General features: G+C 47.2%; 1 protein-coding gene across 1 annotated transcript in view; it reads left to right on the top strand.

The window, feature by feature from the left end:
* Positions 1–6,512: 6,512 nt before the first annotated feature.
* The window catches only part of MAML2 (mastermind like transcriptional coactivator 2), a 215,097-nt gene continuing 207,500 nt past the window's right edge, over positions 6,513–14,109 (top strand). Inside the window, exon 1 of the mRNA XM_037377502.1 lies at positions 6,513–6,920. Within this exon, the coding sequence (XP_037233399.1) occupies positions 6,513–6,920 (408 nt within the window). The remainder of the gene's footprint in view (positions 6,921–14,109) is intronic.

The raw sequence follows: 14,109 nt of genomic DNA, 5'->3' as shown, positions 1-14,109 counted from the left end.
CTCTCAAATAAGCTTATGTTGAAGATATTATTTCCATACCTTAACTGTGAGTTAGATATGTACATATTCTGGGATTTCATATATCTTACACCTATCTCCCTGGTTACCAAAGCTGAGGGAAATCTCTGTTCTTTTTCCTTCTGCATCCCTGTTCTGGGAGTATTGGTGGGAACACACCCATCAAATTAAAAGTATTCAGGAATCCGTCTCAAATATATCCCTTTTCGGAAAAGTGATGCCCCACTTCTTTCTGTTAACCAAATCTCTGTTGTTGGCTTCTCTAGAATAATAACATTTAAATTTTGTGTAACTTTATTCTCACAAAGGAGAACCATTGCAAAATAAACAAGTTTTGTAACGGAGCGTGCCCTCTCAGAGCCTTCCTGACAGATCTTAATTTCTGCTACCTTCTGAATTTTCTGAAAACTCTCAAGACTGTATTTTTATTTAAGAATTTTGCTATCAAAATGAATGGTCAGTTTCACATTTTGCCACATTTAGAGTGTTTGCTACCAAGTTAAAATACAAGTTTGGGAAATTTTGGCTTGCCAATTGCTGATAATATTTCAAGAATACATACACTGTGATTGAAAATGAAAATTGGCAATATCAAATGATAGTTTTATTCATTTTTTTGGTATCTACTGCATCCTAGATCATGTTTATCACCTCCTCTTTGTTCACCTAAAAAGTGTGAACTACCTTCTTCCTTGTTCCTGCAGACTTTTTTTTCCAGATCTATGTTTTTCGGTCTCTAGCAATGTCCTGTTCGATTTTCTTGGAAGAAAGTGCTGCCATAGGTTTACTAATCTTGTCTGTGATGTCACCAGTTGGACTAAGAAAATGCCTAGAATTTACATCACTGATATCTATTTTAGTAGGAAACTGATACTTCATTTGGCTTGGCAGGGGCTGACATAATGTTTGTGTGTGTATAGTCTCTCTTAAACGTTGATATTCCCCTCACTGAGATTGGGGGAAGTGATAATATTTTTGTGGCTGTTGTTTTACCTGAAGAGTTTCTACAAGACGGAGAATGTGAAGTGTCATTACATTATGTTTACATTTGTCTTCACCACAGGAAATGAAAAGATTGTTTAGAAGAGCTGTATATGTAAAAATTTAGATCAAATTTTCCAGGACAGGCTGTAAATTCTGGTACTGTTGCAGCATGAAGTACAAAGGGGACTCTTGCCCCTGAGACTTCCTATGTCTAGAAATACTCAGTAAGAATATTTCTAGCAGAAAAATGTGCAAATATCTCACGATGGGAGAAGGCAGAAATCTGACCAGTCTTTCCTACTTCCTTTTCCACATTAGAGAATTTGAGTGGAGCTAGGGAGTGAGAGAATATAATGTTTGTTCTGATAGAACATTTTTAATTGTCTTTACTGTTAATTTTTTGAAGTAGTAGCTGTAATTAAGATAAAGTACCTGTCTTAATGGAACAATGAAGAGAGCTCAGTATGTGATTAGACTTGGCGTGGGTGATTAATGATCATACTTGGAAATTGCTGTAGTTCCTGTAATGTTTCGATAATCTGCTCTAGTTTAAATTCTGTAACTGGAGACTGTAATAATGATAAAGTTCACACAAGGTATTTATGCATAGGATCAGGCTTACTAATGTAATGTACTGGGAGAGAAGGCCCTTTTTGGTTTATATTCTCTGTCCAGTTCTCACGGTGAAGCATGAAAAAAAGTGATTTTTCTCCCTATGTCCTTCAGTTTTTGGAAAGCAAGTAATTTGTGGATCAAATGGGATGGTCAGCTTTGCTAACAGTAGATAGCTGTTACTGTCATTTTTTCACCAGTGAAGGCTTCTCCTGTTTCCTAAAAGCAGCTATTTCCAGCAGTTCAGCAGGCAATTACAGGCAATTCCCATGCTTAACTCCTCTAGTTTACTTTTATTTGGATAAATAAAGACTTGTAGTTTTATCCTTCTTCAAGTCTGTCTGGATAAATAGAGTGGGTGTGTTAGAAAAACACATGTAAATACAATACCACTCCAGAAGAAATTTCCGGCACACACAAAATAGGCTTTATAAATTTGACTTTCTAATTCTGCTTTGAGAAATAAGAAATACTAATTTCTAATCTGAATTTAGAGGTTAGACAAAAGAGTGTAAGAAAGTATGAAAGGCAAGGAATAATAGGAGAAATGTGTGAAATGGTATTGAAAGAACCTGATAATAACCCCCTCAGTGGCTCCACTTCCCTGCATAGTTTATGTGAATTTTGGTATTTTTATAGGTGTGATGGCATGGGGTTGTTTTGTTTTGCTTTCCCTGTTGTTTATTAAATAAGTTGTAGACACAGTTTCTTTAGATTGCTCTGGGGATTGTAATCTTAATTAAAAACATGGTGTGTGTTCAAGATGGCTTATTTTACAGTTTAAACAGAAAGTAACTGCATGCACCTTGTGCCCAAAATTTAAGGACAAGAAAACTGACTCGGGTGCAGTCAGGCTCTGCTCCAAAGTTAAAACAATCTACCAGGTGAGCAGCATGGTACGTGAGCCTGCCTAGCTGGGAATACCCCAGGAAATAAGTGTGTGTGTAACTGTAGTTGTTCTAAATGGCCAAGAACCCTCGCTGAAAAGCAGATAATGGAAATGGCGGAAAGTTCAGAGCTGCAGCTTGCTAATTGCTTAGCAGGGTTGATATTAAGTGCATGCCGTTTGGGTGGAGTTAATATAACTTTGAAGTAATTTGGTAAGTGATTGCTAAACACAGATGGACGAGGTATGTGCCTAGATTTAAGCATGTACTCTAGTTTTTAAGTGACATAGGTTCAGCACAGTCTTTTTGTTCCATTTTTGGAAAGTTACTAGCACAATGGGACTTCCATGGTGAGAATTCCTGGCTGTGAACCCAACACAAGTAAGTGCTTTGCTGATCTGGAAGGGGCTGCTGACTTAGGGAACACAGAGCTTCAACAGCAGTAGTGAGTTCACACAGAAAAAATGCTCAAGCATGACAGATTACAGTATCACATAAAAAGGTCACAAATTAATGTTGACAGAAGGAAAAAGTAATTAATTATTCAAGACCTGTTATGTTAATGTCTCATTGTGTGTGTTTATTGGAATGCCTATGACATGAATTGCAAGGGATGTTACAGTAACGTTAAGAACAGTTTGCTTTTGGGCAAACTGACAGCTAGCCAATCCAAAAATGATAGTGGTATCCAGGGGCAGCTAACATTCGCCAGGGCCTTCTGGACAAAGCTTGAAAAGCAGAGGGATAGATTCAGGGTATTTCCTTCTCTGAAACATCGGGGGCAGCATTTGCTGTGTATTGAGCAACCGGGACTTGCAGCGCAGCCCTGCAACCGGCTGTCTCTCGCTCTGAAAGGGATATATTAAACGACAAAACAAATGAGATGCTGCTTGGCAATAAGCAAATCTTAAACGTATGAAGTTAAAATTCAAAAATTTGAAAGATCATTCTCTGAGTTCTACAAAATCTTGTGTGTGAGAGAGAGAACTCCTTCAGCTATCTTCTGGAGCAGTACCACCGATCTTGTATTCCCACAGCAACTTGGAAAACTCCAGCCAAGCCTTCGTCTAAAACACCCTTTGCTTATTCTCCATGAGATTCATGTGTTACTGTTACATGTGCGTTCTGTGACTGGCCCTCTTAAACACAGCAGTGACACTTCAGCTAGGAAGAACAAATAAAAGCCCTAGCAAGGCCTGAAGCAAAGGTAACGTCTATTATTTTACAAACATTAAAATTTCATTTTATTTTCTAACTGTGCCAGTCCATTGTTCTCAATAGATGCATGCTACTGTTATGTATCAAATAATAACCCACTCTTCCTCAGTTGTTCAGGGTTAAACAAAAAACCCCCAACTTTTTCCTGTTAGCAGTAGTGCCTTCCTCTGAAGGTAGCACATCCACAAACCCAGTCTCCTCAGACCTTGTCCCTCAGCAAAGAATCGAAGTGTTTGCTGGGGCAAACGTGGGCCTGAATGTGCTGGAGACTCTGTGTGGTGCTCATACAGCCACATCCTGGAAACCCACACAGATGTTTGTTGCACCTTGAGGGAGATGGGGGTCATGGAAGCAGGGGCTTTCATATTCCCTATATATCCAATGCCGCATACCTTTTATGTGTTTTGGGGGAATTTCCAGGAATGTGTCATTTCATCATTGGCATTCAAAGTATTTACGTGCATGACCTTGGAAGGGTATAAAACCACCTGAGAGGGTTACTCTTAGCTGGTCCTCATCCTCAGCTTAATGCTCCCCATATGCTGTGATGAAATTTGTGTATGTTTCTGACAAAAAAACTAAATGAGATGATGCACCCTTGTATTACGGGCTGTACAGTCCCAAAAGACCTTAAAGGTTTTCCGTCAGGGATGTGTCTCTGCGTGCTAGGGGGCCCATTTTATCCTCAAAGGGGTATTTGGGAATTCGGATACTACAGCCACGGTAGCACAACAGCGTATTGCTTTAATAAAGCCGACCAGCTCCCAGCTATTTCTGCATCCTCCTTCACAGCTCACCTACAGCAACACGCAGAACCTGACGGCTGCCAGTTGCAGCAAGGCCAGCACCAGGGGCCAGATCTCGCTGTCGGCCACCCCTGCTCTGAGTAAGAGGAGTCGGGCACGAGGAGCACGAAGGCTGTGGCTTCCCCGGGGAGGAACCGAAGCGAGGGCGCAACGTGACTTGCCCCGAACACCCAAGACGCTCATGTCGGAGCGCGGAGCTCCCACAGCCCAAGGCTGACCTCGTGTCGTGCGCTCGCCCCGTGCGTGAGAGCGCCCTAGAAGGCACGGCTTGTTTTTCTACCGTCCGTTCCAGAGAAATGCAGCTGGTTAGAGGAGTGCAGCGCCGTGATTTATCTGAGAACTCCCTCGTACTCGCCTGAAGGTCTCGCCGCCGGGGGAGGAGGGAGAGCAGGAGGCTGCGCTCCTCGGCGGCTGCTCCGGCGGCGCAGCGCCCGCCCGCGCCCCGGCCCGGCACCCAGGTACCGAGCGAGAAGGGAAAGGGGATTTCCTTGGCTTCCTCCCATGCAAATACCTCCCGGGGAGCGGCGGCGGCGGCCCGACTCCCCTCCGCGGCCGCTGGGAGGCTCCGCGCCTCGCCCCGGCCTCCCCGGCGCAGCGTCCCCGGCCGCGCTATCGGTGACACCCGCCTCCCGCCCCCGCAGCGCCCCGCACCGCGGACCCCGCCGCACGGCGCGCAGGGCAGCGGGCGGCTCGGGCGGCCGGCGGCGTCGTCCGGCAGAGGCAGCGCCGATACCACCGGCAACCACCCACCCCGGCGAGTCGGGGATGGAATATACAAACACACAAAGGAAAAGTGGCTGGACTGTTCTGGGTGCAAAATGCTGGAAGTTTGTAAGTGCAACTCTCCGTTTGTAATTACTGTCTGAAGAGGGGCTGCCTTATTTTTTTTTTTCTCTCTTCCCCCCACCTCCCCCCCCCACCCCCCACCCCGTGCTTTTCTTGAAACTGTACTTGAAACTATTCGATATCTGGGAGTATAAGGGAAAGTATGCGAGAGGAGTTCGTTGCCTGGGTTCGTAGCTTGCTGCTTTATTACTAAGGGGGGAAATAAGCAGTGAAAGCAGTACGGATTTTATCCAGTGACTGGATTAACTGAAGGCGAAGCGTGGTCTCCAAGTCCACTGACTGACATTGTTCCGGACCGGGGGATCCGTCTCTTATTTTTAGAGGAACTACAATTTAGCTGCAGACAGTTGGACACAGTAATAAACCGAAGAGTGGCCAGCAAAGAGCGGGCGAGAGAAACGAGAAAGCACAAAGACTAAACTAACCCGAGCCGCCTCCTCCTCCTCCTTCCCCGGCTCTTTATTTGCACATTTACTAAAGACTTTAGGGGAAAAAAAACCAAAACCACCAACCAACCCACCAACCAACAACACCCCCTCCCCAAAATCTACGAGATTTTCGGCCCGCCGGGGGCTTTCTCCGTGCCGCCGAGCACGGGCAATGCCTTAAATTTCCACTTCAAGGAATAACCCCCCGGCTCCCCCGAAATAAAATAAAATCAATAAACCTGCCAAGTCTCACTCATTCCCGAGGGAGATCTCCTTCGTCCAGGGATTCATTTTGGAGGCAGCGGCTCGCTTTAGTTGTTTTTCCTTTTTTTTTTTCCGCCCTCCTCCCCCGGCGGACCCCCCCCCCCCCGGCCCCCCTCCCCGGGCGCCCTTTCCGCCCCACGGAGCCCCTCGGCGGGGGCTGCCCTGCCCCGACCCCCTCCCCTCCCGCCCGGCCCATGCTGGCACAACCCTAGCGGCGGCCGGACGCCCCCCATCCCCGTCCCACCCCCGATCTGTCAACCCCCCCGCCCCCCGCGGAGCCGTCACCGCCCGGGGGCCGGGTGGGGGTGGGCTGGGGGCGCGGGGCTGACCGCCCTCCGCCCCGCCGCCAGCCCCCGGGCTCGGGCTCCCGCCACTGCCCCCGCCTCCCCCCCCCCTCCATGCGGCAGTGAGGACCGACCCATCCGGAGGGCCAGGACCGGCAGCCAGCGATGGGCGACACGGCTCCCCCCCAAGCCGCGGGGCTGGGGGCCGGGCTGCTGGGGGGGGGCCCGGCGGCGCCCCGGGTGCACAGCGCCATCGTCGAGCGGCTGCGGGCCCGCATCGCCGTCTGCCGCCAGCACCACCTCAGCTGCGAGGGGCGCTACGAGCGGGGCCGCGCCGAGAGCTCCGACCGCGAGCGGGAGAGCACCTTGCAGCTCCTCCACCTCGTGCAGCAGGGGCAGGGCGCCCGCAAGGCCGGCAAGCACCCAAAGGCGGCCGCCGCCGCCAGCTCGGCCGCCCCCGCCGCCGCCGCCGCTGCCGCCGCGCCCCCGGACTACCACCAGCACCTCCTCAGCAACGGCGGCATCAACGGGGAGCAGCCGGCGGGGGAGCAGCGCGCCTCGGCCCTCCTGGCGGTAAGTCACAGCGCCCCCTGTCGGCGGGGAGGGACGGCCACGCGCGGCTGTGAGGAGAACACCCCCCACCCCTCTCTCCCCTCAGGGCACCCACCCCCCTCGGGTGGCGAGGCGCGAGGGTGGGGTCGGCGCCGAGACCGGGGCCCGTTCCCCCCCGACGGGGGTCATGGCGGGGGTGTCCGTGGCCTCCAGGCCCCGCTCGCCGTGCCTCGTGCCCCACGTGATGTCATCGCGGGTGCGAGGAGCAGTGGGCAAGGCCTGCCGGGCCCGGTAGCGGGGCGGCTGAGTCCTCCCTCGAAGGGGTTTGGGACTGCTTGGGGTGGGTTGTTGTTTTTTGAGAAGCAAGTTGTGGTCTTCACAACGTGCCGTGTGCCTCTGCTGTCAGCCCGCCAAGGCGGTGGCGACAGGCATCCCTGAGGAGGGCACGGGTGGCAAACGCTGTCAGCGCATCCCTGGGCAGGCAGGGCTGAGAAGTAGCGCTAAACTATCGCTCATGTTTAAGATCGCTCCCTCCCCACCCCCCTGCCCCATCTTATGCCGTTTGTCAGGGCTTCAGGCAGTGGTTTTCCACTTGTGCCTCGAACTCGGCCAGTATTTACACACGAGGCAGGCACAGGCCGTGCTGAGAAACGCCAGCCCGAGTGTGCAGCTCGGCCGCGTACCCCAGCGACTGGCCGGTGCTCGCAGAAGCGGTGCTGTGCGGGAGCGTGCGGCCGAGCACCGGTGTCTCGCGCCTGCTGCCCCGAGCACCAGCTTCGCCAGGAATGGTTTGTTATCACCGCCGAGTGTGTTTCGCGGAGCTGAGTTACAAGAGTTTGTAAATGATTTGTTGGCCTTTTTCAACTGGAAATTGCGCTGAACATGTCAAGGAGGCGAAGCCTTGTCTTCTGTTACTTTACTACGAGCAGTCCATGTACCAGGCTTTTGAAGGCACATGCTGCACTGTGCTGCCCTCCAACTCTTAATTCTCGGCACACATGTGAAATATTAAGAGGAGTGACTGCGTCCTGATAGGCCCGTGGCTGCTATTCGAATGGCTGAAAATAGATCGCTCCCTCTGCTCCAGACATCAAACCTATCTTTCTTAGTGCCTGACGTATGCTAAAACGGGACCTTTGTGGTTGTTTCTCCCTTCTTACCCGGGAGTGCGCCGTGATGCGTGGATCGACGTTTGAGGCTGTGTTACTCAGCATCATTCACGAGGGTGATGATGTAAGCATTAATGCGATAACATTGTGTCCAAGGGGAGTTTAGGCGCTTCAACCTGACTCAGTGTTCAGATTAAATCTCCCCACATTCCTTGTCACAATCAAGAAAGCCATTATCTTATTTTTCCAGTGTGTATTAATGAAATGTGTTGCCCTTGTCTTATGGGTAAGAAAAGAAAGGCCTTCGTCTAATAATGTACGTCCCAGAAAAATCCACTTTCTGAAATCAGGGAACAGGCCTGTGTGTTTTTTTTGCTTTGTTTTGTTTTTGGGGGTTTTTTTACTAGTTGGTACTGTTATGAAATAGCTGGAGGCAGCTGTTTGAAAGTGCTAAATGAAACAACTCCAAAGAAAATATTGAAAGATTTTCATCTTTTAAATGCAGAGTGGTTGTCCTTGTTTCTGAAATACCACTAATGATGATTAACCTGCTCTTTGCTGGAGACTGCCGTGCACAGCCCTTGCTCCATGTTGCATGTTGCATTACCTCCTAGATAACCCCACACATATGTGTCTTTGAGAAGGTAGAGGTCTGACAAAGTCCCCCTCGTTTTTGCACACTGGCATTCAGTAATCCTGCTGACAAGGTACGTGACTTCATTGAGCATGACGTTTGGGGCCCTGAACCATGTTTTGACACTGAAGAAATGCTGGCTCATGAAGCAGTATTGTTGTAATGGTATCACTGCACATCGCTGATCCTCCCACTCTGTGCTTGACACAGACATTTCCTCATTTGCTGCTCTGGTAGGACTGCCTAATTAAGGAACAGTGGAAGGCATCGGTTCAAAGTCACATCTCTGTCATGGAGGCTCATGTTGCCCTTACCAGGAGCTCCTTAGAACATTGTTGCACATATTGAAAAGGAAACAGTGTCTGAGTGGTTTGAATTGTAGTGGCTGAGGGTCATATGCCAGGTAGTACAGCATTGTGCTCATGTTCTTGAAAATTCAGAGGGCAGGGATGGGCCAGGAAATAATGGATTCTTGCTTTTGCTACAGCCATAGCTGGAGGAGGAATTTGTTCTACCAGTTATTCCAAGGGTACTTGAAGAGGAAGGACAAGGCAGACTAAGCCTGTTGACCTGTGCATTTTAAATGGACGGGGAAGAGAACCATCTCTAAGTAGAATTCATCCTCTGTGGGGTGTTTCCCAAGAGGAAATCCAGTGGAAGCCTTATACGCGCTGTTCCTCTAATTACAGAAGTTTTCCTTACAGCAGACAGCAGATCTGAGGTGTGCAGGGTCCTGGAACAAGGCGCAGCTCTGAGCTTCAGCTGTGGCATGTACAGCTCTGGCACAAGGAAGCACAACACAGGAGTGTTTGTGCGAGTCTCACACTAAGCCTGTGAGATTGGACACATCTCTGACTCCATGGGGAGTCTGTAAAGCTCCACCTGCCTTGCTGTAGGCCCACCAGTTGAAAAAAAAACACCACACAGATAAGGGCAAAGGCAGTCATAACTCTGGGGAGTTCTGGCTATCAGGACATTCTTTGTCTGCAAAACCAAGACTGTCCCCGCGCTTCCTCTCAAGAAAATATCTGGGTTGTTTCCTTTGCTTTGCAGGTCCCACTGCTCTTGTTACAAGTGCGCCTGCCATGTTTAGTGGCCTTGGATGGGTCATTTACATAGTTGGACTCAAGAGTAAATATTTGACACTCGATAACATTTGAAACGACATTCACTTCAACGTATCAAAGAGCTTGAAGTGATTATCTGACATTGTTGATACTGTTACTTGATAAGTATCTTTTCCCAGTGGACAGTTTAAAACCATCAGAAGAGAGTTTTTAGCGGGGTTTGGTTTGGGCTTAATTTGTCAGTGTTACTTTGTTTTTTGAGAAAGCATCTATGACAGCAGCATTTTCTAATTGGAGAGCAGAGAGCAGATTTTTTATCTGGACCAATGGATGTGGGTGCATGTAAAGGAGAAATTTATTCTTCGGGACATGGCTAGGAAAGCTTTTGTACTTTCTGCCTCCCTGCATTTCCCGAGAACTGACATTTGTTTATTTATATGGTGGTGTTACTTTTCATGGTGCAGAGTGGAACACATAAAATATTCTGTCTTTCTTTTATACATATCTATATGTATGTATATGCCCTCCAGCACTTAGCTGTTTATATTATTTATGTTATACATAAACAGTTAGCTCTGGAGGGCATTCCTTAGCAGCTTAAGCATTGAACTGGTAATACCAAAGTTCTTCTACTGCAGTTTCAAAACTCTGGCGGCCAATTCATTCCTTCGCTCTTCTGCCATAAGCTGAGCACTGTTCATTTTGCTCTGTGCGAGCCGGGAACTCTGTTTCATGGGTATTATTTTATTACTCTGGTCAGTTTTTTTCATTGCGGTCATCACACTGGTGGCTCTGAGTGTGTTAAGTGATGTTTTTCATCAGTCACAGGTGACTTGTTCTACTTTTACCCAACTCGAAGTTGTGCAGAATTTATTATTATAAGGATTAATTTAAAGTATTAATTAAATATATTAATATTTTCTGTACTCAGAAGAGTGACTGTGAAAGCGGCCTGCTCCCCAGATGTATTCTGCAAGCAGGTGAAAAAGAAAAGGGAGAACAGCCCCATAATGACAATGTAGCCAGGGAAGAGGGGAATGGGTTCATTCCTCCTACTCCCCTAAATTCTCATCAATGGCAGTACAAATGTGGAAGAGTCAATGGGTTTGTCCCAGTTCCCAGAAGACCTCAGTGGAAGGACAGGGTTGCCTAACTGGTGCTGAGAGCTAAGTCTGGCCTGTAAAACCTCAATTTAGGTAGTTGTTTTATGTGGAAATCCTTTAATGATCATGGAAGCTCTTTGTTTCCTTATAACTTTTTTTTTATGATCCACACCGTGCTTGCTGAGGTTTGGCTTTCCCTGTGCTAGCATTAGAGATCCTCAAGTATTTTAAAAGGAAGGATTGTGCTCTGGTATCTTTGGCCCAAGTTTACACTTCTCTTGTCTCCCAAGCTTGTTGCTTTGTTTGCTAGTTGGCTGCCAGGGTCCCCTGCAGAAAAAGCTGCATTTTCTGGTTCTGGATGAATGTAACTTTTAGAAGCATGCTGAAACAAGCAGTATAAAGTGACCAGCTATGGGGTGAAGTGACATTATGGTGCCGTGAGCACAGGTGGATTAAAGCACAAACCATTCAATAAGCTGGGTGGGATCTTTTGAGTAAAAATCTTTGGTGCCAAAGCAATGAAATGTTTGGTTTGTGAGGTAAGAGTCTGTCGTCTGCTTCTTGTGCTTCCATGGGATTGAAGCTGTGTTCGGATAAAGAGAATTTACGTAGCCAAGTCAGGTAAAATGAGTAAGTCACATATTGCCTTTGTGGGTAGAAAACTTTGATCTGATGTTACGGGCCCTCTGGCCTGCTGGGAGCCATTTGGTTAGGATGGACATAGGCACCATTTAAAACCTTTGTTCCCCTCGGCTGTGGGAACGTTTCTTGAACCAAAATCAAGAAGACCCCCTGGAAGCTGAATAAAAGCTGTATTTAATGAAGAGTTCAGCAAGTGAATTTGTTAAATGTATGTTAGTGTAGGAGCCTTTTCAGTCCTAGCTCTCCAGTCAAATCACCTGCCTTCTTTGAAGCTTTTTAAGCTTTGAATACATTTAATGAAAGTCTTCTCCATTCTGAAACTGTTTTACAGACTGTTTCCACCACCAAAGTTTCAGTAGGTAGCGAGCAGAGGAACAGTTTGTCTGCCTGGGCTTGACACACTCTCTGAGCTTCTCGGTCTGTTACGGCATGTCCTCTGATAGAGCTCTTGTATCCCCTGTGGTACTCAAATTTGAGTCCCTTGTGTGTAGCACTACCACAAAGGAGAGCGATACACAGCTTCTGTTTCTTCTGCACCAGGAAGTGTGAGTCCAACAAAAATGTTAGCCGCTCTGTGGGGAAACCTGAACCTTAGAAAGGTGCGTCTGAGTCAGAGAAGCTGCTTTGCCAAACTGACATCTCACTATTGTTACTTCTCCCCTCACAAAGAACACTGCCTGCAGAAGGTGTTTTGTGGGGTTTGGTTACTTTGCAGTGACCGAAAAAACACCAGCAACTAGGTTAGTCAGCAGGTTAAGAAGGGCCGTAACATGCCTTTCAGCCTAACTGCTGTCAACAGTCCTTCTACCAAGATATACCATCTTCAGAGGCCAATTGCAGTCTGCCTTTCTTATCAATTCTGTTGCATTATGAAACTGAAACTTCACCCATGTATTATTACTGGAAAAGAAGAGCTCCATCCTGGTCCCTATGAGAACTTTGGGAAGGGTAGTATCTCCACTGCCCGATTTATATTGCACCTCCTGTGTGATGCAGGAGGAGCTGGAAGCTAGCAAGCTGCTCCAGCTAACAAAGCACTGGCATAGAGGTGTCAGCTTTGTCAGCAAGTGTCTGTGTGGCCTTCTGCACGTCCCCTGTTGTGCCACTGTTTCCCTTCTGTGCTTGAACTCTTCAGGTGCCACCATCTCACTGCCTAGCACATGGGACTCTGGTCTCTGCTAAGGGCTCAACTCTACATGATAATGACCTGATACCATCATTTCTGTGGAGTTCAGGAAGGTGATTAAAGAAACCACTGTGCAACACTTTAGAGGGCATGCAATCAGCTACACGGTGTGTAGAAGAGCTTTAGCCACCTGGATGCTCTGAAGAGGAGGAGAAAGATCTTTGCTTTTTGGCCTCTCTCTGTTGTCCGAACATCAGTGTTCTCCTGTATGGCTTCCCAGTGATGGTAGTCCCAGAAACAGTAGGATGAAGCTGATCGGATTCATGATAGGGCCGTGTTTTCCAGAAATATGAATCAGTAGCTCTAAACCTGAAAAGGATCTTGCTCATGTCATGCTGCTACAGTCTGGAACAGCTCTGAGCAGTGAAAAAGGCAGTGGTCTTGGCTGCAGAAAGGAAGGACTTGGTGCCAAGTGAGATTTGGATCACTTTCTCAACTTAATAGTATTAAGAGACAGATCCTTTCTCCTTGAGTTGTTTGGGGTTTTTTGTTTGTTTGTTTGTTTGTTTTTTAGATAAAAGTATAAACTATTTATGCCCCAGATTTCCCATTAAAAACTTCCTATAGCCACTTGAGAGCCAACTTGTGAATTTGTCATGCCTTGTCAAGTTCCTCTGAAGTATTATTAGATGCAGGTAATCAATCTGTAATTGTACTGAAGTGCTAACACCAGTACCTAACACAAATACTTGCAACTCTCAAGAAACAATTCTTAGGTGACCGTTCTATAAACTAAAAGCTCAGTGTTTCTACTTTTGACTCTAGGATCTATTCAACAGATTACTCCTGTTATTTTGCTTCCATAAACCTCAGTTTCCTCTATGAAAAATTCTATTTATCACTTTTATAAAGTGCATTGAGATCTGATGGTGATTTTTATGGCTTACAAGCCAAATTCATTATTCATAGAACCTAAGACAGGAGACCTGAATGTTTGCTTTGGCAAAGCTGCAGGCAATGTATATGAGTTGATGGATTCTTCTTGGTTGACTTCGGTGTTTTGAGCTTTTGAGGTGCACTCAAATCACCTTTTCAGCCATTGACCCACAGGTATGAGTACTGAAAATACAAACCCAAATGAGTCTTTTACATAATCACATGACTCCTAGAGCTGGGTTTTTATGGCATCGCATTGCCGAGATTCACAAAGTGCAAGATGTGCCAGTGCCCCTTCTTTTTAGGAGAGAAAAGCATTTCCCATCTTTTCATTTATAATCTTAAATGTATGCTTCGTATTTTCTTGCTTTACTTGCTCTTGATTCTGCATCATTTTGTACTCAAATTAGCCTCCCAATTAAGTCAGCTGTATCCAAGCACTTCATGTACTTGGTGGTCCAGTAAACTAGGAGTAAAGTGGGACTGGAACTGAAAGCACATACGCAACTCATCTGCTCTCTGTCAAGGCTGCAGCTGCACCCCAGCACTAGCAGGTGGAATCCACCTTGTCCTGCATGTGTTGCCTCCCATCT

Source organism: Falco rusticolus, chromosome 2 (genome assembly GCF_015220075.1).
Source record: "Falco rusticolus isolate bFalRus1 chromosome 2, bFalRus1.pri, whole genome shotgun sequence".
Taxonomy (NCBI): Eukaryota; Metazoa; Chordata; class Aves; order Falconiformes; family Falconidae; genus Falco; species Falco rusticolus.
Note: the sequence above shows the minus strand (reverse complement) of the source record. Positions and strands in the feature narration are given on the sequence as shown.